General features: G+C 42.7%; 1 protein-coding gene across 2 annotated transcripts in view; it reads left to right on the top strand.

Moving 5' to 3' along the window:
• The first annotated feature begins 4,735 nt into the window (after positions 1-4,735).
• LOC115167271 (copine-7) overlaps positions 4,736-26,970 on the top strand; it is a 40,515-nt gene continuing 18,280 nt past the window's right edge. Inside the window, exons 1-8 of one of the 2 annotated variants that reach the window (XM_029721519.1) lie at positions 4,736-4,881; positions 6,655-7,290; positions 17,436-17,618; positions 17,874-17,948; positions 23,054-23,128; positions 26,271-26,354; positions 26,450-26,539; positions 26,693-26,791. In XM_029721519.1, the coding sequence (XP_029577379.1) occupies positions 7,117-7,290; positions 17,436-17,618; positions 17,874-17,948; positions 23,054-23,128; positions 26,271-26,354; positions 26,450-26,539; positions 26,693-26,791 (780 nt within the window). In that variant the 5' untranslated portion in view covers positions 4,736-4,881; positions 6,655-7,116. Of the gene's footprint in view, positions 4,952-6,654; positions 7,291-17,435; positions 17,619-17,873; positions 17,949-23,053; positions 23,129-26,270; positions 26,355-26,449; positions 26,540-26,692; positions 26,792-26,970 lie in introns of both variants that reach the window. The other variant, XM_029721517.1, reaches the window with a different exon arrangement.

Genomic DNA, 26,970 nt, shown 5'->3' with positions numbered 1-26,970 from the left:
ACAGTTGACATTGGCTGTCAGAGCAAAAACCAAGCCATGAGGTTGAAGGAATTGTCTGTAGAGCTCCAAGACACAGATCTGGTGAAAGATACCAAAAAATGTCTGCAGCCCTGAAGGTCCCTAAGAGCACAGTGGCCTCCATAATTCTTAAATGGAAGAAGTTTGGAACCACCAAGAACCACCAAGCTGAGCAATCTGGGGAGAAGGGCCTTGGTCAGGTGAGGTGACCAAGAACCCGATGGTCACTCTGACAGAGCTCTAGAGTTCCTCTGTGGAGATGGGAGAACCTTCCAGAAAGACAACAATCTCTGCAGCACTCCACCAATTATGCCTTTATGGTAGAATGGCCAGACGGAAGCCACTCCTCAGTAAAAGGCACACGACAGCCCACTTGGAGTTTGCCAAAAGGCACCTAAAGACTCTCAGACCATGAGAAACAAGATTCTCTGGTCTGATGAAACCAAGATTGAACAATTTGGTCTGAATGCCACGCGTCACGTCTGGAGGAAACCTGGCATCATCCCTACGTTGAAGCATGGTGGTGGCAACATCATGCTGTGGGGATGTTTTTCAGCAGTAGGAACTGGGAGACTAGTCAGGAATGAGGGAATCCTTGATGCAAACCTGCTCCAGAGCGGTCAGGACCTCAGACTGGGGCGAAGGTTCACCTTTCCTAAGCACACAGTCAAGACAATGCAGGAGTGGCTTCGGGGGCAAGTCTGAATGTCCTTGAGTGGCCCAGCCACTTGAACCCCATCGAACATCTCTGGAGAGACCTTAAAATTGCTGTGCAGCGACACTCACCATCCAACCTGACAGAGCTTGAGAGGATCTGTAGAGAAGAATGGGAGAAACTCCCCAAATACAGGTGTGCCAAGCTTGTAGCTTCATACCCAAGAAGACTCGAGGCTGTAATCACTGCCAAGGTACTTCAACAAAGTACTGAGTAAAGGGTCTGAATACTTATGTAAATGTGATTTTTATTTTTCATAAATTGGCAAAAATGTCTAAACCTGTTTTTGCTTTGTCATTATGTGGTACTGTGTGTAGATTGAGGGGAACAAACAATTGAATCAATTTTACAATTAGGCTGTAACCTAACAAAATTTGGAAAAAGTCAAGTGGTCTGAATACTTTCTGAAGGCACTGTACATTGACATTCTACCACCACTATGGTATTCTCATGCACCTGATACCTGCACTGTGAGTAATATCCCGGGGATGAGATTATCACCACAGACAAGGCAGAATCTGTGGTAACATAAGGACAGTGCAGGTCATACGACTTCTTCAAGGTAAAAATCATTTGGGCGATGAAGTCTGACAGCATTGTTCCTATGCCCCTCTGATAGAATGACTGCCACAGCATGATGTCTTAAGGTACTTGAATGTAAACTGTAGCAATGTATGCTATAATAGCAATTATACAACCAATACACTGTAGCTTTGACTATGTAAAGGCAGCCTTGAGATGTGTGGGCTGTACCTTAAAAATGAATGAATGCAGTATCATGCTTCTACACCTGCATTGCTTGCTGTTTGGGGTTTTAGGCTGGGTTTCTGTATAGCACTTTGTGGCATCAGCTGATTGTAAGAAGGGCTTTATACATTTGATTTGATATCAAATTGAGTGTGTTCGGGCTTTGTATGATGTCATGTCTCTTGATTTGCTCAGCCGTGTTCATGGGCGGAGGCGTGGAGGGCAGTGGGAGTATTACGCAAACGTCCCATTTCCTCTGCTCCTGCACACTCTGTCAGCCATGACAACCTCTGACCTGAGCAGAATAAAAGATCAGGTGAGAACCGCACAAGATTCTGTCTCTGCCAGGTGTGCTTCTTTAATGTCTTCTGTTCTGATCATTTACTTCAGATTGTGCTGCTGGTTGTTTATTCATGTTCTGACTGACTTTTTGAGTGTTGAAACTGTAAGATGATACAATCTTTCCCAAAACATAATTTACTAGTGTTTATTTCTTGAATGTTCTCCCCTAGGCCTGTATCATAGCCTTGGGATCCAACAGGAATTGATTGAAAGGTTTATTACTGACAGCTTTCATATTAGGTCACTCAATGAATAGTGTTGAGGTAAGAGGATAGGCTTCGTTTCCATTTCACTGAGCCATATTTAGATCAACTAGATCATGTTAAAACAAAAGCACACCAAATAGATTAAGTGGAAATTATAGCAACCATAGCCAGTATGGGAGCCTCTAGAATCAATGAAGTATTGGGAGTTTGCCCAAAAACCTACATGTAAGTCAATGTGTCTAAGAATATCTTAACACAGGGGACCTGCTGGGTGGAGGATTACATATGAAGTTACATAAACTCCTCACCAGTGCCTGCACAAATTCCATTTTCATGTTTTCCATTATTTTTGTTACCTCAATGGCAGAAATCATTAAACTTGGTTGGTATGTAGCTCTCATTATCAAAATTGTTTTCTGTTATGTTGAAAGCAAGCAAGCAATTTTTACGGGAAAACATTTGAGCTACACAACAGCATAATGTCTGCCTGGGAGCTGGAGTGGTATAAACAGCTAGATAGCGAGACGACTCTTGGTAAATATATACATAAATACACAGGAAGTCCAGAGGGAGAGGCTTTAGTGTTGGCACAGCGGCAACAGATGGTTCTGGTTAAGAGCTACAGCATAATGGAGCTCAGGTGTATGGCCCAGGGCACTGTTGATTCCTACTCGCAATGAATTCCCATCGAGTTCGAGGCACAGGAGTTGAGAATCTAAGATGATAGGGTAACTAACCATTCTTTAGGCTACATTAACCCTCTTGCTACCGTGGCATCAAACCCCTGTTGTTGCCATGTTAATTATTGTACTTGTGAGCTTATGCATATTTACTTATAAGAATTATAACATAAAGGAAATCAGTTGATCACCATCAGAGGGTCATAGGTCAATAAAACAGCACTATCTCCGTTTTAAAGAGACAGAAAGCCTTGGAGGGGAGGATGTTTCCTGCTGCAGGGTTTGTTGATGTGATCATGATGAGGGACAAACAGCCCAGTAAAGCGAATAATTAAAATAGAGCCAAACGTTTAGTCGAGTGCTGTTTGAATAAGTAGCTCTCTGCCCAATGCTGATTAGCCTCCCCATTCGCTGCCAATAGTCTTTACGGAGGCCTAATTTTTATAAGGAGCAAGACCCCAAATGCGTACCTGTGGAGTGCTCCTTGACTGGCCACCAGTCAAGGAGATGAAATCAACAACAGAGCCCAGAGGATGTATTACCACCAATGATGTTGTATCCTCTTTAGAGAACATTTGGAGAGGAATTGCTAAGTCAGACATTTTCTCTGCATCCCAGAATAGGCTTCGCCCTGAAGCAATGGGAGCAGGCATATAGTGCACTTTAATTCATTCACCCAGCCTATTGTCATCAAAGTGGGAAGGCAGAAAGGATATGTGCTGTAGGTGGGACCCCCACCATTTATAATTGCTACAGTTAAGTGCTTCGAGAGGAAAATGTACAACTCTGAATACACTTCATTGTCAGCTGGAAAGCTATCATGTTATATAATCTTTAGCTAGTTTTAGCAAGTTCACAAAAATGATATGGGCCTTGTGGGTGGGCTGAAAAAGGCTTCATATGAAGAGAACGGAGTGTGTCAAATGATTTTAAAACCTGCCCAACACTTGTTGATATTCAGATCATTATAGCTTTAGCTATAGCCCTCTTATTGGTAAAAGTCTAAAACATGCTGTTGTATGTGTGTGTGTGTGTGTGTGTGTGTGTGTGTGTGTGTGTGTGTGTGTGTGTGTGTGTGTGTGTGTGTGTGTGTGTGTGTGTGTGTGTGTGTGTGAGAGAGAGAGAGAGAGTGCAAGAGAGGGGGGCGGAGGTAGAGGAAGGGTGAGAGAGAGAGAGAGTATTTCCTGTTATTTACAAGAGTAGCACTGACTGTGATTAATCTCCATTGTTTCTCCATTAGAGCTCAGTGTCACTTAGGATCCTTAGCTGTCTGGCCAGCCACATCAGGGCGCTCACACACAACTTGTTGTGCCATCACCTGAGGATCTGTCTAATTCAATATCTGCTGTCTGACTGTCAAGTGTCTCCTCCTGTGTTTCCTGGGGTTGTAATTATTGACCTCCGTGAAAGACAGCAGTCATTTCAATGATACTAAAAGTCATATCTAGCCACTGGGAGTAATATAGTTACATTGTGTCATACTAATAGGCCTATTACTGAAGGGAGAGTCTATGTATCTCTTAACTTGATGTAATTGAGTGAATATTTCTGGGTCGATTGCAGACACTTATTTTGCCTTTGAGCTGAGCAGGTATGATCTGGCAACAAGGTACTATCTTGCAGTGTTTGATATGCAGAGACAAGCCAGTAATACAAATGCAAGCCATTGGAATTTCTTGTGGGGGGGGAAAGCCTCACATTGTATGTGGACAGTATAATATGTAGCCCATTAGTGTTGAGGTAAACAACATTTGTGGTTGTATATTTGTAATCTGTATGCTTTTAATTGTCTGTTGGTCACTGTATTTTATTTGATCTATAGCAGATTAAATCAAAAGGCTAATCAACAAATGCATAAATGCTCTGGTGGTCAACTTTAACTAAGTCTCGTGAAAATGAGCAGAAAGGTGAGCTGATTAGTGTGGAACAGCCGCCAAGAGAGTGTTCTTGTATCGCTATTGTGAACCGCTGTCGCACCTCTACGTCTCCCTCTAGCGGATTCTGGTGACATTGCGCGCTTTATCGGTGTGGTTTGGCAGATCCACTCCCTCGCTCTGCTATCACACACCCCTTGCTTCTCCCCCCTTCCCTCCACTGTTCCTGAGTTTCGGAAAATCAAGCAGTGTGTTGAAGGAAAGGTAACAACAAGTGTAAGTTCAGGGGACCACGACAGGTAGGAACAAGCAGCAAGAGTTTGGATGTATTATTTTGAAGCATGTGATGCAAGTTTCTGAATGATTGAGGTAATCGAACAAAATAATGTTATTGCAGAGTATTTTTGGAATAGTATACGTTCATGTGGTATTGTTATATCAGTCATTGTGAAATGCTTGGATTCATTCAGAGGTTGTGGAGGTGCATTGATAAACGACCAGTTTAGCCAGTAATGTAGATCAGTTTATATATATTATGTGACGATAATTGAATGAATAAGGCAGTCGCGCTTCTCTCTGTCACCCTCAACAAATCATGCTATAGTTATCGTAGGAAATCATTTAGGTTGAGACCAAAGTTGAGATCAAAATCTGTATGAGTTGCTTAGTTGGATAGAAGTCATGTCAATTACAATTGTAGAAGTCTTGAGTAGTCATTTATCAAGCTTAGCTGTCTATAACTGACTTTCTACCAGATATAACACAGATATATAGTATATATATATATATATATATATATATATATATATATATATATATATATATATATATATATATACTAGATAGACGCAGTATATATGAAATGCACGTGCTACGCCCGGTTTAACATGACCAGGGAGGGGTGTGTGCCCATGCAGCTGTTGGTTCATGTGTCGGACAACAGGTTGTAGACATATTGCTGACCAATAATAGGTTATGAGAATCTCATCTCCACATTTGATTTTTTATCTGTAACATTTATAGATCAGTACTCTTATTTTTTGCATTTATGTTCCACCATCATATTATATGTGATTGCAATATATTAAAAGTAATTATAAGAACATGGAACCAACTGAACGTTACAAGTGTTGGGCAGATTATTTCGATCTAATTACAACTCTCGGTTATTGGTTGTTTTATAGTAGCCAATGATCTCAATATGTGTTCTATTTTATGAGTCATATGAGCCCTTATCATTTGTTCTTATTGTTTCTAACTACCTCGTCAAACACATGATTGCTGCCAAGGGCGCCTGATCTAATGTAACATAATTGCTTCAAGCCTCACCCCACTGGAGAGCAGCAGCCGAATGACTGAAGGTCGCTGTCCATTGGCGGTGGTGCTGAAATAGGGCAATGTGGATTCTTGCGCCTGGGCAGGCTTTGTCAATATTATATTTTTTTACTGAGTAGCAATTCACCTGTTATTATTCAATCACCTTCATGGCCTACCTCATATGTAAACTTCTTCCGGTCTGAACTGGGATTCTGCTAATATTTATTTGGGTATCTGTAAATTGCTCCTTTAAGATGATGATAATGGTTCAATAACATTTTGTTTGTGGATATATGCTATTTTGCAGATACTTAAAGGCCCAGTGCAGTCAAAAACGTGATTTTTCTGTGTTGTGTATATATATATATTCAAACTATTTTGGAATAATACTGTGACATTTTTAAAATTATTATGCCATTTTAGTACAAGAGTTGTTTGACAAGACCGCCTGAAATTTCAACCTGTTTTGTTGGGATTGAGTTTTGGCCTGCCTGGTGACATCACCAGGCGGTAATTAGCCCAATAAGAAAGACAGTTCCAAACCTCTTTGCCAATGATAATCTAGTTTTCAGACCACTCACAGACAGTCCTAGCAAAATTATTGCTTGAGAAATTGCTCTTTGCTAAGAAAGTATTTTTGGCCATTTTAATTGAAAACAATCACCTGTAAGGTACTTTATTGTTATTCAGAAATTATTCGATATTAAGATAAAAACAGCTGCATTGGACCTTTCATTTGTGTTTTCTTTACATAGGTACGGTACCTGTGTGGACTTTGAAGAGAAGGATGATTGTGAGCTCTTTTTTAACCCAGTTGTGATGCTCATGGACAACTTTTTCATGAAGAACACATGAAAACACACTTTGGCTGATCCTGAATCGTAAATGACTCTCCACAGCTTTCTGGTCATCTAATCAAGACTCCCCAACCTCCATCCAGCTCGGCCCACCCTGTCTGTTATCTCTGCAGACATTAAAGGACACCTGTCTTCCTCTCAAATACAGACCTCTGAGAGAACTCTTTGCCCTTTTGTAACATTCACTACCAAGTCCAACTATCCATTCTTCTCTTCTATGTATCTAACTCTGTGAGATTTCAGTGCCTCGCTCGGCTTGAATCCCTTTGCCATCCCTAGTAGTTCCCATTACTCTGAGCTCTCGGCAGCACCCACCATCTCTTGCTCCTTACTGGTTGACACCTCGGGTCCTGAGCCAGGATGAATGACGTCCAGGATGCTACCTCCCCAGGGGCCGCCCTCGGTGGCCCTGTCGCCTGCGTCTCCAAAGTGGAGCTGCGTGTCGCCTGCAAGGCCCTGCTGGACCGAGACACACTGAACAAGTCTGACCCATGTGTCATACTCATGGTGCAGAACCAGGGACAGTGGACAGAGGTGAGTACCACCCATCCCCTGTATGTCCCCAACCTACTGGCCTGGTAAAGTCTTAACTAACTTTGTTCGCTCCATAATGTACTGATTGTATGAACAATAAGCAGTGGATGTTGATGCTAAAACAACTAAGCCTGTGCAGCACAAACGCCAGTAATGAGCTGCATAAGTATCTCTATGATGTTGACATGTAACATTGGGTAGTATGACCCCAGTTTATTAAAATAACAATGATTCCGTGTCTGACAGAGTTGGATAGCATGAGGTGAACCAGAGTGAGTGCTTATTTCTACTGAATGGAGGGCATTGTCACCTAGCAGGATATGGACGGCACAGTGGGAGGGGCAGCCATCTCCCCGCCCTCCATTTCTCCATATCAAAGCTGAGCCACATTTCGAGAAAACGAGCATTATCTGGAACGGCAGTGGTGGCTTGAAGACAGGAGTGAGCTGTTTGTGTGAACGTGTCAGACTGGGGATGAAATCTTAATCCTGCTCCCATTATCCCAACAGCTGGGCAGTGCACCAGATCACAGAGAACAAAGTAGAGCCAGGGAGAAGTGACGTATCTGGTCCTGGCTTGGTGGTATTGCTGCCATCTTCTTTTCTTTTGAAATGGATTCTGATTTACAGAGTAGCTACCTGAAACTTAATTGAAATTCTCAAACAGATCACAGAGAACATTGTTCACAGGAGGAGGGAGGGGGACAGGAAATCTTATTTTCCTTTTCATGCTTCTTCCTCTACTCTCCGTATCTCTTTCTCACTATCTCATTCTAAGTTGCTGGTCATAGTTTCTTGTCTGCCTTGGAATAACACTGGTACACTATCTGTAATATGAGCTGGGGGTGTGTGAGCTATGAATAGCATATTTCCCATGATGCAGTAGTCCACTATATATGACTGATATTCTGTATATCTATAAGGCAGTTCGAATTAAAGGTGGTTGCCAAAGAAATCCATCCATCTTTGTTCCTTCAGCCCATTGCGTTCCCATTTGAGATGGGATGATTTGAGATTGGATGATTTGAGATGGGATTCCAGCCTGGTACTATTTTGAACAGAAATGCAATGGTTCATTGGATTAGTCTAAAACGTTGCCATCTCAGTCTAAAACTCAGTCATACACTGCTGCCATCTAGTGGCCAGAATCTAAATTGCGCCTAGATTCCTAAGTCATATATTGGCATTTCTCTTGCATTTCAAAGATGAAAAAAATGAAAAATAACACGTTTTTAACACATCTTTGTATTATATTTGACCAGATCTAATGTGTTATGTTCTCCTACATTATTTTCACAAATTTCAAAGTGTTTCCTTTGAAATGGTATTAAGAATATGCATATCCTTGCTTCAGGTCCTGAGCAGTTAGATTTGGATATGTCATTTAAAAAAAGGATCCGATCCTTAAGAGGGAACCCCTGCTCTTCCATGACATAGACTGACCAGGTGAATCCAGGTGAAAGCTATGATCCCTTATTGATGTCACTCGTTAAATCCACTTCAATCAGTGTAGATGAAGGGGAGGAGACAGGTTAAAGACAATTGAGACATGGATTGTGTATGTATGCCATTCAGAGGGTGAATGGGCAAGACAAAATATTTAAGTGCCTTTGAACGGGGTATGGTACTGCAATGCTGCTGTTTTTTTTTTTACGCTCAACAGTTTCCCGTGTGTATCAAAAATGGTCCACCACCCCAAAGGACATCCAGCAAACTTAACACAACTTTGGGAAGCATTGGAGTCAACATGGGCCAACATCCCTGTGAATTTTATTTATTTATCCTTATTTAACCAAGGTCTCTTTTAAAGATGAGCCCTGAATGACATACATTACAGAAAATAGACATCAATATAAATACAAAATGCAAGCAGAAAGAAAAACCCGGTCATAAAAAACAAACACATACATCAGTAATAAGGTCCTCAATCATCTTTCTGAATGGTCCTAGAGGCAACACAACATCACATTTAACAACATTTTGAAGATTGTTCCACAAATAAGGTGCAAGAAAACTAAAAGCTGATTTAGCTAAGTCAGTAGAGACCAAAGACATTTCAAGAGTAAACCGTCCCTGAGAAACTTTGTAGAGTCCATGTCCTGACGAATTGAGGCTGTTCTGAGGGCAAAAGGGGGTGCAACTCAATATTAGGAAGGTGTTCCTAATGTTCCACATTTTTTTGTACACTCAGTGTTTGTTGCAATTATGCCCCAATGTATTGGCCTCTCCTCCAGGCATTGCCAGATAATGATTAACAGTGACAATGCAAAATCGTAGTGTGTTGAGATGGGAAGCATTTATTGAGGCCCAGTTAATGGTTATGAATGAGAAATGTGTTCCGAGGCTTTGGCAATAATGAAGCTTGGCTGATAGTGTTGAGCACACACTAATCAATTTGTCGCTGTGGTAATGCAATAAAACAACATTTCACGAGGAGATTAACCTGGGTTCTCTGCAAGCTGAGCATTTGAGTAGTTTACATAACTCCCCTAAATTCAGCTCGAGCATTAGGAGGTGATATAATTGATACAACCTAATGCTCCGAATAACCATATCATCCATGTCAGTGGAGAATGCTTCTCAAATGAGAACGCAATGGGCTGAAGGTGGGCTGAAGGAACAAAGATGGATTTCTTTGGTAACCATCTATAATTCAAACTGCCTTATAGATATACAGAATATCAGTCATATATAGCGGACTTCAAATTAGTGAATTCGGCTATTTCAGAGGTATAAAATCATGCACACAGCCATGCAATCTCCATGGAAGAGCTCAGTGACATTCAACATGGCACAGTCATAGGATGCCACCTTTCCAACAAGTCAGTTCGTCAAATTTCTGCCCTGCTAGAGCTGTCCTGGTCAACTGTAAGTGCTGTTATTGTGAAGTGGAAACTTCTAGGAGCAACAACAGCTCAGCCATGATTTGGTAGGCCACACAAGCTCACAGAACGGGACCACCTAGTGCTAAAGTGTGTAAAGATCGTCTGTCCTCGGTTGACACACTCACTACCAAGTTTCAAACTGCCTCTGGAAGTAACGTCAGCACAATAACTGTTCTTTGGGAGCTTCATGAAATGGGTTTCCATGGCTGAGCAGCTACACACAAGCCTAAGATCACCATGTGCAATGCCAGCGTAGGCTGGGGTGGTGTAAAGCTCGTCGTCATTGGACTCTAGAGCAGTGGAAACGTGTTCCCTGGAGTGATGAATCACGCGGTGCGTGGGTAAAATCACTGGGGAAGCCAAGACAGAAAAAAAGCCATATTACAACCTCTGTTGTGATAACTGTGTTGTTTGCTCTATAACCTGTTAGTTTGTTTGCCTTGCGACTGTGATATATAGGCCTAAGGCAGAGACAATAAGCAAACACAGTGGCAGGACAAATTCAACCACCCCTTTGTTTCATCACAAAACCAGAGAGCAGCCGTTGTCCGGTGAAGTCCACAAAGCATATTGCATGTAACAAACAGTTACATGACCTACAGCATGGTCAAGAAAGTTCATGTTTCTGACATTTTCAGACTACTAAACAACTACAATTTAGAACCACAGAGAGATACTGCAAGTCGCAAAGAAAACAGGAGCTGCCTCCACTATTCCAGCACCATTTCAACTTCAACATTTCAACATCACCAAATCACCTCTGCTTAGTCTAATACAGTGACAACTAAAAGATACCAAAAACGATTCAGTCCAATCCATGTAAGGTACATATGATGTGGCTGTCCATGGTTCTGATTTGTGTGTGTGTGTGTGTGTGTGTGTTGGTGAAAGTATTTCATGTTGACTAAGTTGTCTATGACTGTCATACAGTACACTCTTATTTCTTTGTTGTCCTGGGCTACCTGGCTAAAATGATTGCTGCTAGCCCAACTTCCTTTCATGGGCAATTTTAGCCTTCTACATTTAGCTACATATTGAACCTCCATCCTCTCAGTCCAGGGGCACAATGTAGTTTATGGTTGGATCAGAATTGCCTTTATAATCATTGGCCTGTACAGAGAACTAAGTAAAACCACAAGTCCAAATCCCTATCTCCATCTAATTTAGGAAAGGGCCAATTTTAGCTAGCTAGCTAGCTAGCTACCGGAGGACAACAACAAAACGAGATGCAACAATTCAAGTTGTTTCTATCATGCCGTATTTCTCTATGATAGGACTGAAGCCAAATCCAAACTGGCTTCCCTTGACACTTTATTTTGGTACGCCAGGACCATTCACAGTTGAGCTCAATGCTGATTGGCTATTATTTTATACTTTATACTTTTAGACCAAACGCTTGCTGGTTTCCCTTACGTTCAATGCTACGGGTGGCAGCAATATCGTACTCTTTATGACCAGACCGCATCAAATAGATGGCCTATAGAGACAGAGGGGCGCTGTTTCTCTCGATCTGATGCTTTCTCCGGTGAGAGACATTCAGCCTCTTGTGAATTGAAGGTCAATTATGAAAACACAGAGAAATGAAAGATACATTATTTAATGTTTTTTTTCTTGGTAAATGATTTGGGAAAGCCTGGCTTCCCTTGGCATCCATCAATACATGCCACTGATCTTAACAATACCAGTGGTGTTGATATACAGTGTCTGGAGCATGTTTGTCGATGTAGAAGCCACTTCATGGTTTTACTAAAGATAGAATTCAGCAAAACAGAGAGCTGTGTCAAGATAGTTGGGCTGGGGAAGAGGCCTTTGAATGACCACTCCCTTGGGATATGATGTCTTGTACTACTCTGTATTTGAGTCTTTGGTGGCCCACTCCTTTGCTCTCATCCATCTGAACAGGGAAGCAACATTGTCATGCAAATAATTTGCTCATCCTGCCGAATGCTGAGTAAGAGCGGGTAGCTAAATCCACACAGATCTCGCTTCTCTCTCTCCTGCCGAACGAATGCAGCACATTATTTATGACTTTTATTCAATATTCTTCCCATATGAACGAATGTATATATACTGCTCAAAAAAATAAAGGGAACACTTAAACAACACATCCTAGATCTGAATGAAAGAAATAATCTTATTAAATACTTTTTTCTTTACATAGTTGAATGTGCTGACAACAAAATCACACAAAAATAATAAATGGAAATCCAATTTATCAACCCATGGAGGTCTGGATTTGGAGTCACACTCAAAATTAAAGTGGAAAACCACACTACAGGCTGATCCAACTTTGATGTAATGTCAAAACAAGTCAAAATGAGGCTCAGTAGTGTGTGTGGCCTCCACGTGCCTGTATAACCTCCCTACAACGCCTGGGCATGCTCCTGATTAGGTGGCGGATGGTCTCCTGAGGGATCTCCTCCCAGACCTGGACTAAAGCATCCGCCAACTCCTGGACAGTCTGTGGTGCAACGTGGCGTTGGTGGATGGAGCGAGACATGATGTCCCAGATGTGCTCAATTGGATTCAGGTCTGGGGAACGGGCGGGCCAGTCCATAGCATCAATGCCTTCCTCTTGCAGGAACTGCTGACACACTCCAGCCACATGAGGTCTAGCATTGTCTTGCATTAGGAGGAACCCAGGGCCAACCGCACCAGCATATGGTCTCACAAGGTATCTGAGGATCTCATCTCGGTACCTAATGGCAGTCAGGCTACCTCTGGCGAGCACATGGAGGGCTGTGCGGCCCCCCAAAGAAATGCCACCCCACACCATGACTGACCCACCGCCAAACCGGTCATGCTGGAGGATGTTGCAGGCAGCAGAACGTTCTCCACGGCGTCTCCAGACTCTGTCACGTCTGTCACGTGCTCAGTGTGAACCTGCTTTCATCTGTGAAGAGCACAGGGCGCCAGTGGAGAATTTGCCAATCTTGGTGTTCTCTGGCAAATGCCAAACGTCCTGCACGGTGTTGGGCTGTAAGCACAACCCCCACCTGTGGACGTCGGGCCCTCATACCACCCTCATGGAGTCTGTTTCTGACGTTTGAGCAGACACATGCACATTTGTGGCTTGCTGGAGGTCATTTTGCAGGGCTCTGCCAGTGCTTCTCCTGCTCCTCCTTGCACAAAGGCGGAGGTAGCGGTCCTGCTGCTGGGCTGTTGCCCTCCTACGGCCTCCTCCACGTCTCCTGATGTACTGGCCTGTCTCCTGGTAGCGCCTCCATGCTCTGGACAGTACGCTGACAGACACAGCAAACCTTCTTGCCACAGCTCGCATTGATGTGCCATCCTGGATGAGATGCACTACCTGAGCCACTTGTGTGGGTTGTAGACTCCGTCTCATGCTACCACTAGAGTGAAAGCACCGCCAGCATTCAAAAGTGACCAAAACATCAGCCAGGAAGCATAGGAACTGAGAAGTTGTCTGTGGTCCCCACCTGCAGAACCACTCCTTTATTGGGGGTGTCTTGCTAATTGCCTATAATTTCCACCTGCTGTCTATTCCATTTGCACAACAGCATGTGAAATGTATTGTCAATCAGTGTTGCTTCCTAAGTGGACAGTTTGATTTCACAGAAGTGTGATTGACTTGGAGTTACATTGTGTTGTTTAAGTGTTCCCTTTATTTTTTTGAGCAGTGTACAATATTCTGCCACCAGCCAGCCGTCGTTCCCCAGACAATCACGCACACGTGGCGGGTGTGCAGACGAAAGACTTGCGGCCAAAGGAAGGCTTCTGCAGCCTTCACTGTAAAATATAACGCGTTGCAGCGGTACTTCCATGGACACAAGGGAACAAAAAAAACTCCTACATTTTTTTAGTTGAAGATGTGATTAGACTTATTTTATAAAAGTTTGGTATCAAGAAATCGATTCACATTTTTCCTCTCTGTATCCCCCTCCACCTGTAGCAGTTTTGCATTCTAGTGTTTGTTACTGATACCACCTTCCCTGTATGAAAATGACTTAATGAGATTCCTCTGTTCTCTGTTGGGTAAAAAACATGGTCAAATCATGACATCAGTTATCTTCAGGTTGGGAAGTCGTAGCTCTAGAAAGATGCCCGAGTTTCCGACTTGGAATTCCGAGTTGGATGACCGTTCAAAAAGATTTATAGCAGTTGGAGCTAGTTGTTTTCTAGAGTTCCCAGTTGTTTTGAACGCGGCATTACACCCCTACTCTTACGATACGTGCCATGGAATTTTTTTATGTCCACAGAGAGTCAGGACACCCATTTTAAAATCCCATCTGAAAGACCCTACTCAGTGCAATGTCCCCTTCACTGCCCTGGGGCATAGAGCCCTACAGTGAGGTTGTCATAATTCCCATAAAACCTAGCGGTCAAACAGGGAAATGGTTCCAATCGTTTTTCCACCATACATTTTTCCCATAGGGAATTTTAGAAACATTTAAAATAAGGGCTATGTTTCATGTAGGCTTACCCTGGCGTGACTTTTTGATAACCATGTAAATCTCTCTCGGACAAGGTGATTTATCAATATATTAGTCTCTATTTACGCTCAGATTCGTAATCCTAATTAGCATGAAAGTAGATGTAATGCAAGACTACATATCCAAGCTCCTGCACGTCATCTCTAGCTGACACCTTTGCTAACAGGTATTGTGTCAATTTAAAACTTGCACAAGACAGTTCACAGAATTGTCAATTTAAAGACATTTTGCCAAGTTATTAATTCCTAAATGTAGCTAACATTAGATATTTGTTTCTTATTTAACCAGGCAAGTCAGTTAAGAACACATTTTTATTTACAATGACAACCTACCCCTCACGACACTGGGCCAATTGTGATACAGCCCGGGATCAACCCCGGGTCTGTAGTGACCTCTAGCACTGCGATGCAATGTCTTAGACCGCTGCACCACCCCAAATGATTCTTACATCTACCTCGATTAGGCAGTCTCGTCCAGATCATCATTGCGTTTGTAGTATTTTTTGATAGCCACATTAGCAGCTAAATAACATTTCATTTTGGGGGGGGGGTAAATACAGGCAAATATATTGATAAAAGTCACCTTGTCCATTTACACGGTTATCAAAACTTCTCGCTAGGGTAATCCTACACCAAACACAGCCCTTATTTTAAGTATTTCTAAAATCACCTATGAGAAAAACGATAGGAACCATTTTCTTGTTTGTCCGCTAGGTTTTACGACTCATACTGTGGTACTCTATTAGGAGCTCCTTTGGCCAGAGTGCCCCCTACTGGCCCTCCAACCTCACTTCCAGCAGCATCTGGTCTCCCATTCAGGACCGACTCTGCTGGCAAGCAGGAGAGAGTGAGGAGAGAGGGAGCTGACTCCCTGGGACCTCAGAGATCCCTCCATACGTCAGACTGTCACCTCTCTGTAGACTCTCCCTACCACCCCAGATGAATGGGCATCACAGGGGTAGGCATCACACAGGCACAGCCCTTCCTCTGTGGCTCTGGGTCGCTTTCTTCACACACGGAAACAAACTTATCCGTGTTCACAAATATGTCCAACCAGATAGCACAGGAAGAGATCGAGAGAGAGAAAGACTGAGAGAGAGAATGAGAGAAACAGCGAGAGGAGGAGGGCTAGAGAGTCTAATTAAAACATGTCTTGGCTGTTATCTCCTGAGAAATTAACCACTCTTGTACTGTTTGCAAGGTCAATAATGAATAACAAGACAACGCACCCCCATTCCTCAGGTCACCTGTATCAGTATACTTAATAACGTTGTCTTTAACACTCCTGAGGTGTCACTAATTAGGACTGGCAGACTAGACTCTTTATTCCACAGTGATTGTCAGTGAGAAAAGGTGCATGCTTTCTCTGTTGCTTCTCATCAACCATTGTGAGTGTGTGTGTATGTGCGTGTGTGTGTCTGTGCGTGTTCTCGTCAGCTCAAGGCAAACAGCATGAGGTAAAGCAGTAGGATTAACTCCTGAATATCTGAATGTTAACGTGGACGTGCATGTGTGTACTATAGTGTGCCATGTATGTTCATGGCGTTTGGTGTGTGGGGCCCATGTTGACTCTGACTTTAGAGAGCTTTGACAGAGCTGCTGATCAGGGAGCTTTATTCTTGATGGACAGGTGGGATTTGGCTTTGCTATGGTAAGGTTGTTAGTGAGATTGATGGCTAGGCCTGTATTGAGATTGATGGCAATCTCTAGAGTATTTCTTTTTTAGGTCAAACTATGGAGATTATGTCAATTTGCCTTTCATATTTAACTACCTGTGTTTGATGACTTTCTGACTTTATCTTCTGTTTTACCATCACAACTTTTTCCTCAAATTAAAAGAAATGGAAATGAGTAAAATATTTATGGCATTTTAAGTTTCTACCAGATTTAGATTGACATGCTTTAGGCTTGAATTATTTTTTAATATGCCTTTTCAATAACTCCAGTTTGAAATCCATTGATTCACTTAAACCATGAAACACTTAAACCATGGTTCAAACACAGCTTTTTAGGTCACTTTAATTTACTGATAGCATCTTTAGGGGACACACATGCTGTTGATGATGAGTTGACTCCCCTCAGAATACCTAGCTTGGAGTTAAATTAACAATCGTTTATCTGGTACTGGACATAATTGGATGCTGGATGCTACTGAATGGGACATCATTTGTCTGGGTGCAAGATGGGTACACTCTGGCTGGGTTTACATAGGCAGCCAAATTCTGATATTTTGCCCAATTATTGGCAAAAGAGCTGATCTGATTGGTCAAAGATCAGAGTCAGGCTGCCTGCGTAAACGCAGCCTCTGTGCTCCACTGAAAGCAGGTGGCAATGTGGAGAGTTCAGGCATGAACCAGGTGTATTAGATAAACAGGTGTATGAATGTCCAAGCATGGCAATGGATGAGCTGTGTGTCTGCTAAGCTCTCAGCCCTCAGTCCACTAAAATCCTCTCTGCTGTCACTGTCTGAACAAAAGCTTCACAAGATTTCCATTTTGGTCTAATCAACAGGAAAACAAACAAGAATGCCAACAGTGGCTGTAGCAGTGATCCAGGTGCAGATGGGTCTTTGGCTGTAGTTCCTGCATTCCCATGTGCCCATGAATGCATCACCATGTCCCATACATTAATTAGCATCGCAAATGAACTGATACAATGTACATTGCATATAAAACTGCACTTTTTATGTTTAATTGGTAGGAAGCTCTCATTAGAGAGTTGTGTTGGAGGTCCGAGTTTCTTCAGTAATATCTACCAACGTGTCCACATTCTAATGCTGTGCCTTTTTCTCCATTCTTGTCGCTTCAGCTTGACAGGACAGAGGTGATCAAGAGCAACCTGCACCCGGTCTTTGCCAAGGTCTTCACCCTGGACTACTACTTTGAGGAAGTGCAGAAGCTGCGGTTCGAGGTCTACGACATCCATGGCACTCACAGTATTGGCACCCGCGATGACGACTTCCTGGGTGGGGTGGAGTGTACGCTCGGCCAGGTCCTGTACTGAATGTCTGACCCTTCCACTCAGTTATCCAATGTACCATTTCTTATGTCTAATCAAATCACTCACCACACATAAACTGAATGGAACAGTGTGTCGAGTTGCTGCTCACCAACATCAGAGGGTAAAGGTTAGAAGTCACCAGACCTCGTCATACTGCTCTCAAACTGCTTTCATACTAATTGTCCTGTAATACTTCTCACTGCTTCACTAGTCACCAGTCATTCATGGTTTTCCTGTGTTCCACAGATTGTAGCCCAGAAGAAGATGGTGAAGCCTTTATTCCTAAAGTATGCGAAGTACGCCGGGAAATCCACCATCACGGTAGGTTTCCCCTACTCATCATCCTATTGATCTCGCTCACCATTGGCTCACTGTTGCAGTAACAGTGGCAAGCAAAATCAAATGCAATGACTTGTTAAATCAATTCAAGCAAATAGCTGATGTGAATCCTGTGATGTAAGGATGCTTCTCTGTACAAAGAATCATGACTCATACACAATATCTATCATGACAAAGAGAGGGGGACGTTAAAGCACAGAGTGTTGATTCTGTTGGATGGTCTCAACACCATCTGCCAGGCCAACATTGCATTGCCATACAAAAGGAACAACACAGAGAAGCTGTGTTTAACAAGCCTGCAAATCTGACCTTTAGTGGAGTGGGAGGAAAAGTCAGTGTTCCTCACTGCTCCTGTTAAGTCAGAGGTGCAGAGTCTCTGATCTCTCAGTGCCTTCTTCTACTGCAGAGATGAGAGGAGAAGGGGTTTTAACCAAGGAGTGAATCCGATAACGTCAACAACAGACCTTTTGCCTTATTGAGACCTATCTTTATTGATTTTACCCTAACAAACTATGCATAAATTGCCCTTGGAGAGAAGGGCTGAGAATGACTTGCTTGGGATGGAATTGGCCAAAGTAAAGATGGCATTTGAGGATCCTTCCCTTCGGCTAGTGTTGCCATTATGAGCATTGATTGGATGCGATCACATGACGGCAGCTTGCTGTGAGGCGGTTATGGGGGATATAATGGGTTTGTTTAAGCACAGTCCTGTAGCAGTTTGGGCTTAATGCATTCTAGTGAATTAGTGCTAACCTGTGTCATGGTGTTTCTGAAAATGGCTTTTCCTGATATGATAATGGGCCTGGGCTTTGTCAGGTCTGTCTGTGAGATGGATCCCAATGACATGGCGTCTGCCTGTAATGTGCCTGCGGGCTAATTTGGAAGGTGGCAGAACAACAGTCAACTGTTTTTATTTTGTGTGAAAAATCCCTCCCCAGTCTTTGTAACACATCTCTCAGATGTCCATCATGCATATGGGGACATGGGATGTGGAGAACAGTTGGTCAAATGGTAGGGATTAAGGTACCGTTGTAGGCAGTTACTGTGGCTCCCACTGGCAAGCGTCACATTACAATGGTCTTCTAACTGGAACGTTCATAGCCGGGTGTCATGAATCCCACCGAAGGTGGCTCCCCTGCCTGCTCGGGCGGCGCTCGGCGGTCGTCGTCACCGGCCTACTAGCCGCCGCTGATCCCTTTTTCCTTTTCGTTTGGTATGTCTTATTGTTTGCACCTGTTCCTTATTTGTGTCTCTTGATTTATGGTTATTTAAGCCTGTTTAGCCCGCCCAGGTTTGTGCGGGATTATTTTCGTCAGAGTGTTTTTGTTGTTGGATGTGCTGGCGATCTGCTTGTGTTGTTTTGTATGCGTATGTGGACCCGTTGTTATTTGGGCACTTCGCTATTCACGCCGGTTGTTGGCGTCGACCGTTTATTTGTATTAAGGAATAAACGCATTTTTCCTTACCTCTGCTCTCTGCGCCTGACTCCTACCACCACTCCTAGAAATCGCTGACACCGGGCCATAATCCAATACACATTATGCCTACACAACACTCACCAGGACAATGGCACTATGATATGAGATACAATAAATCATATTAATCCAAGATGCATACTGTACGTACAGAAAGCTTGACAAGCTGTTGATACGACACATGCACCAAGTGTTATAGCTTTGCTGTGTTGTATTATTGAGAAGCTGAGAGACCCATAGAGTTTACTGGACCATTGCCACACTTCTGTTTGAATTACAGAAACCATACACTTTCCCTGTAGAAATGTTCTTGTTGTTTTGAGTCAACAGATGTTGTTCATTATTGTAGTAGTTGTGCATTTGAGCACAGATAAAGTCCTGTTAGATAGACCGCACTTGATTCACTGGCTTACCGGTGTGTAATGAAACTTATTTAGGAGGTGAGGGGCAGTAAAGGGCCAATACAATTTGTCCTAATGTGCTGAGATGACTTGTAACCTTCTAACTGTTTGTCAGAAGTGGTTCTGAAGGTGAGCAGCACTCTCTGTAATGGGCTCATTGTAGTGTATCTGGAACTCTTTGGGCTCTGACCACACCATTAGCTATGCAACACTGTCTGCTTTTAGTGTCTACTTTTAGAGTGCTCCCCTTTCCCTAAGTTCCTCTCCCCTCTCCCCTCTCCCCTCCCCCCTCGCCCCTCTCCCCTCTCCCCTCTACCTCTATTCAATTCAAAGGGGCTTCATTGGCATGGGAAACGTGTTTACATTGCCAAAGCAAGTGAAATAAACAATAAACAAAAGTGAGAAGACACAAAACAACATTAACCTAAAACGATTAGAATTTAACTGAAAATATTGAACTCAAAAAGGTTTAAAAAAGATAGACATTTAAAGTGTTATGTACAGTGTTTTAGCAATGTGCAAATAGTTGTAGTATGAATAGTAGGGGAAGATAAATAAACAGATAAGTATTGGTGGTATTTACCTTGTTGTTTGTGCTCCACTGGTTGCCCTGTTTTCATGGCAACGGTCCACAAATCTTGCTGATGTGACTGCACACTGCAGTATTTCACCTAACAGATATGGGACTTTATCAATGTTTGATTTGTTTTCAAATTATTTGTGGGTCTGTGTGATATGTGGGAAATATGTATTTCTAATGTGGTCATATGTTTGGCAGAATGTTGGGAAGTGCAGCTCAGTTTCCACTTCATTTTGTGGGTAATGGGAACATAGCCTGTCTTCTCTCGAGAGCCAGGTCTGCCTTATGGCGGCCTCTCTCAAAAGCAAGGCTATGCTCACTGAGTCTTTACATTGTCAAGGATTTTCTTAATTTTGGGTCAGTCACAGTGGTCAGGTATTTTGCCGCTGTGTACTCACTGTTTAGGGACAGATAGCATTACAATTTGCTCTGTTTTTTGGTTGATAATTTACAGTGTGTCAAATAGTTCTCTTAGTGTTTTCTCATGATTTGGTTGGGTCTGATTGTGTTGCTGTCCTGGGGCTCTGTGGGGTCTGTTTGTGTTTGTGAACAGAACCCCAGAACCAGCTAGATGAGGGGACACTTCTCTAGGTTCATCTCTCTGTAAGTGAGGGCTTTGTGGTGGAATGTGTGGTCATAGCTTCCTTTTAGGTGGTTATAGAATTTAACAGCACTGCATGCATTGTTTGGGGCTTTGCGTTGTACACTAAGTATATTTTTTGGCAGAATTCTGTATGTAGAGTCTCAATTGGGTGTTTGTCCCGTTTTGTGAATTCTTGTTTGGTGAGTCGACCCCAGACCTCACAACCATAGAGAGTAATGGCTTCTATAACTGATTGAAGTATTTTTTGCTAGATCGTAACTGGGATGACCGGTTGTATATTCATTTTGATGGTGTTAGATCCTTCACTGCCTTGTGGAAGGTAACTGTCGTGTTGATGTTTAGGCCGAGGTAGGTATAGTTCTTTGCAGCTACGGAACCCTGACCTGTTCACCGGACGTGCTTGTTGCACCCTCGACAATTACTATGATTATTATTATTTGACCATGCTGGTCATTTACGAACATTTTAACATCTTGACCATGTTCTGTTATAATATCCACCCGGCACAGCCAGAAGAGGACTGGCCACCCCTCATAGCCTGGTTCCTCTCTAGGTTTCTTCCTAGGTTTTTGGCCTTTCTCAGGAGTTTTTCCTAGGGAGTTTTTCCCAGCCACCGTGCTTCTTTCACATGCATTGCTTGCTGTTTGGGGTTTTAGGCTGGGTTTCTGTACAGCACTTTGAGATTTCAGCTGATGTACGAAGGGCTATATAAATAAATTTGATTTGATTTGATTTGATTTTGATTTGTGTGCTCTAGGGCAACGGTGTCTAGATTTCATTTGTATTTGTTGTCCTGGTAACAGGAGCTTTTTTGGAACACCATTATTTTTCTCTTTACTGAGATTCATTGGGCCCAAGTTTCACAGAATCTGTGCAGAATATCTAGGTGCTGCTGTAGGCCCTGCTTGGTTGGGGACATAAGCACCAGATCATCTGCAAACAGTAGACATTTGATTGCTCAGTCCAGAAGGGTGAGGCTGGATGCTGCAGACTGTTCCACTGCCCTCACCAATTCATTGATATATTTATTGTACACTGATTGTACAAAACATTTCCAGGACATAGACTGACCAGGTGAATCCAGGTGAAAGGTATGATCACTTATTGATGTCACTTGTTAAGTCCTCTCCAATCAGTGTAGATGAAGGACAGGAGACAGGCTAAAGAAGGATTTGTAAGCCTTGAGACAATTAAGACATTGACTGTGTATATGTGCCATATATAGGGTAAATGGGAAAGACAAAATATTTAAGTGCCTTTGAAAGGGATATGGTAGTAAGTGCCAGGCGCACCGGTTTGAGTGTAGTCAAGAACTACAACACTGATGGGTTTGTCATGCTCAACAGTTTCCTCTGTGTATCAAGAATGGTTCAGCCAACTTGACACAGCTGTGGGAAGCATTGCAGTCAACATGGGCCAGCATCCCTGTGGAACGCTTTCAACACCTTGTAGAGTCCATGTCCCGATGAATTGAGACTGTTCTGAAGGTAAAATGGGGTGCAACTCAATATTAGGAAGGCATTCCTAATGTTTTGTACACTCAGTGTATATGTTGAATAGGGTGGGGCTCAAACTGCATCCCTGTCTCACCCCATGGCCCTGAGGAAGGAAATCTGTGCACACTTGTTGTTTGTGTACATGGATTTTATCATCTCTCTCTCTCTCTCTCTCTCTCTCTCTCTCTCTCACCTGCTTTTTCACAAAACTTAGCCTGTCTGTAATATTCCTTTAAATATGCAGAATAATACACTTTTTAGCTATTAGTGCATTCCTTTTGGGGGCCAACCAAACAGTCTTGTAGACTAACTTTGGACCCAGCTCACATGCAGTCATTTGGCCAGCTCTGCATTACAGTAATGGAACCACATCCGTTTCTGGGCTTGAGTGAGCTTTCTGTTGAAGTTTTGAAGTAATAACACTCATGGTCCCGTCCACATGTCATACAACAGGCTGTCTGCCTGAGGAAAATAAAATATTCTCATTGGAAAAAATGTGACTTACTCAAAAAAACTTTTTTCTTTTTTCAGGTAAACGCTGAAGAAATTTCTGGCAACAATGGATATGTTGAACTGTTCTTCTGTGCCAAGAAACTGGATGATAAGGTAAGGGATTAGGGGCCTTCTCCTGATGGAAATGTCAATATAGTTCATGGGTGAATTTGTGCTTATTGCTGGCTGTTGAACCTCTCTCCTGTGAATTGGATCTCTCTCTTTTTGACATAATCAGTCATTAACAAGACAAGAAAGATATACAATGATGATATGGATTTTCTACACTTATAAATGTAACATTTATTTAGATCCATATGCTTTACACTAATATTTACTGGAGGATATGACAAAGGCATACAACATACATTTCAGCATTTGTTCTATTAAGTCTGAATTGAACTTGGCTTTCTGTAAATGCTGGTTCCCCGTTGAGACAAGCATTGTGAGAATGGTGTGTCATGGACCTTTGACAGATAGCCAGAGGAAGATGAGGGCGAGATCAGTGTGAGATCAATGTGTGCGTGTTTGTGTGTGTGTGTGTGTGTGTGTGTGTGTGTGTGTGTGTGTGTGTGTGTGTGTGTGTGTGTGTGTGTGTGTGCTAAAGAGTTGTTACGGTGTGGTTCTCTGTTTGCAAACAGCCCCTCCACACAAAGCATCCCACAATGGACCACTGGCCCTGAAGCTCTGCAGGTGTCTGTTCTTCCTACAGCAGCAAAAAGCCGTACCCGAACGCCTCCACACTTATCCTCTCTCTATCTCTCTCTCTCCTTATCTCTCAACTAATATCTCCGCCTTTCTCCTTCTCTTCCTCCTTTACTCAGCATATCTCTCAGGGTCTTCCTCCTTTTCTCTGCATATCTCTCAGGGTCTTCCTCCCTCACTTTCTCTGCCTCAGGCTAAAACATACTCTTAGTGATTATCTGCAAAATACTGTTTTTCCCCCCTTTTTTCCTACCATTCCCTTTTTGTCTGCAATTTAGGAATTTATACATTTCAAGTATCCTGGCTCTGAAAGGCTACCTTGCAATATCCAAAGGACATGATCGACCTGTCCTTTTCAACTCTAAATTCCTGCGCCCTAACACAAGATGAGGAAATCAATCCAACATGGGGCTCTCTGTGCAAAGACAGCACAGACAGCAGTAGTTTTTCAATAAATGGCTTGATGGAGAAAAGCTATGGAAAATGCATGGAGCTCAGAAAGAGGGAGTTTGTTGTCGGTAGAGCATTTAGGAGGGTTACGAAAGATATTTGGCAGCAGATTTTGGGAGCTGGAGCACTGAGGCACCTACAGTAGAGCTGGCACACCCACACAAGGCTCAAGGCAGAAGGTTCATATCTCAGTCAACAAGACTGGAATAACTCTCTGACATCAATGATTATAGCAGAAATCTTCTTCCTGCCTCTCTATGCTCTCAGAATGCTACTAAGCAAAGGGTGCAATTGGCCTCTGACTCTAAGCAGTGTTGGAAAGTTAACAGAAAGTTAACAGGGAGTGGAGGTAAAGCTCTGCTTAGTGTGTATTCATCAGAGCAGAGCCCAGGCTCCTTTGTAATGCATTTATTAGAGTTAGCAATGTACCGTCTTTTTGATTGGCTGATTGGACCTAACCCAGTAGAAATAGGGTCATGATGAGCAATTCCATGTGGAAATAAAAACAGATTTCCAATTACACTGTTTGTGATTTAGACACAAACAATAAAGGCTAATCAAATCTTCAGTGTACATTGGAGGCAGGGAAACTCATCAATTGTGGTATGGTGTGCTTTAAAACATTCTCTTTCCTTTTATTATTGACATAATTACATTTCAGTTGCCCAACCCTGTCAGCAAACTGCTTTAACTCTTAGAAAAAGGGTTCCAAAAAGGTTATTCGGCTGTCCACATAGGAGAACCCTTTTTGGGTTCCAGGTAAAAGCACTTTTTGGTTCCTGTTGGAACCATTTTTGGTTTTATGTAGAACCCTCTGTGTAAAGGGTTCTACATGAAACCCCAAACAGTTCTATTTGTAACAAAAATGATTCTACCTGGAACCAAAAAGGGTTATTCAAAGGGTTCTCCTATGGGGAAAGAGAGCGGGAGATGGAAAGTGGGAGGGGGGGACGTGGTGGGATGGCCACATGCTCAGGCAGATTAATTGCCAGGCTACTATCTTTGTATGGAAACTCTCCATCCCAATGACTTTGAGGATCCCATTACACTGAGAAATATTACTCTAATAGACTATGCACATGATCTATACACACAGGCTATAAATACTGCCTGCGTCACAATGGTGATCAGATGTGATGAGGCACTTTAATATTGCAGTTGATTTACCAGCACAATGGTTGATGGCTCGGACAAAGTACCTTCTCAAAGGTTTGCATTTAAACTTCTTGAATGTTTAACCTTTTGTTTTCAAGGTACTGGAGAAGTGAGATATGTAGAAAATCTATATAATTGTAGATGGAAAGAGTTGCTGTGACAACAACAGTATGACCAACATGGATCAGGCAATGAAATATCCCCCATTTATTTCTAATACTGTAACGCTGCCTGAAACGCTGTCCAAGGTACTGAACAAACTGCTCATTATGGAACTCAGTAGACCGAGCTGGTCAAAGGTATAGGTAACTTAATTAATGGTGCTGATTATATAATTGGTGAGAGCTGTTATTGCTGGACAGTGATTAAATGTTGACAGACAAATGCACTTGTAATGCACGTCAGTCCACAGTGACGCCACTGGCAAGGGGTTGCCGTGACAACGATATTGGGGGCTACCTCCCTCTCTTTCCTCTCTGGCTGTCCCTGTGGAGCTGTATCAGGCTAATGCAGCGAGAAATGGTGACATTAAATATCTTGTTTTGTGCCCCCCTCTCACTCTCTCACACACTCGTTCTTTCTCCCTTCATTCCTTTCTCTAACACTCTCACACACATACACTACACAATGTACAGAAATACTGTCTGTTGAGCCCTAAACAATCAATTGACCCAAACAAGCTGTAGTTGCTCTCAGCCTTACCTTGAGACTCAATGTCAAATGACTCTTTCACGCCCTTTTCCTGATTTGATTTGTCACAGCAGTGAACAATACACCACATGCACAGGCAGGGGACAAGCTGTGTCAAAGTTAACATGATGACATCTGTGTGTGTGTGTGATTTCAACAACTTGTTTGTTATTTGATTGTCTGAGATAAATGACTGTACATTAATGGCCCAACCAGAATTAGTGTTTTATGTTTGATTGGTTTGTATATTTGGCAGGATCTCTTCAGTAAGTCAGACCCCTTTTTGGAAATATATCGAATCAACGATGATGGGACGGAACAGCTCGTTCACAGAACTGAGGTAATAGACACATTCATTCCTCCTCTCTGTATCTACCTCTCCTTCTCCATGTGTGGTGAAAGTTATTCATGTCTAATGTGCTCTTGCTGTTGCAGGTAATCAAAAACAACCTGAACCCCGTGTGGGAGCCCTTTAAAGTGTCTCTCATCTCTCTGTGTAGCTGTGATGAGGACAGGAAGCTCAAGGTAAGAAACACAGGAAGTCATAGTGTGATGGTTTAACATTGCTGCTGTGGTATTGATGAATGAATGAACGGAACTGGTGAATGAAGTAACTTACTGGTGAATGAACAGTCAATATCAGAGGCTTCTGTCTGTCACTGTGTGGTTGTGTCACAGTGCCTAGTCTGGGATTCCGACTCCAGGGGAAAACACGACTTCATCGGAGAGTTTTATGCCACCTTCCGAGAAATGCAGAAAATTGGCGGTGGAAGCAAGGTCAGTCGAAAGGAGAGAGAGAGTGCTGTCAGTCACTGTTGAATGTGTGTCACTGATGTGTCACTTATCTCTGACAAAGACAGAAATAGATGAAAGAAATGTCGCGCTGCTGTTCTGTGTTCTGCAAGTCATACCGCAGGTCTGTAGCAGAAGTCACGACTCATAACTGTGTTTCTGTA

The sequence above is a fragment of the Salmo trutta genome, chromosome 29 (genome assembly GCF_901001165.1).
Source record: "Salmo trutta chromosome 29, fSalTru1.1, whole genome shotgun sequence".
NCBI lineage: Eukaryota > Metazoa > Chordata > Actinopteri > Salmoniformes > Salmonidae > Salmo > Salmo trutta.
Note: the sequence above shows the minus strand (reverse complement) of the source record. Positions and strands in the feature narration are given on the sequence as shown.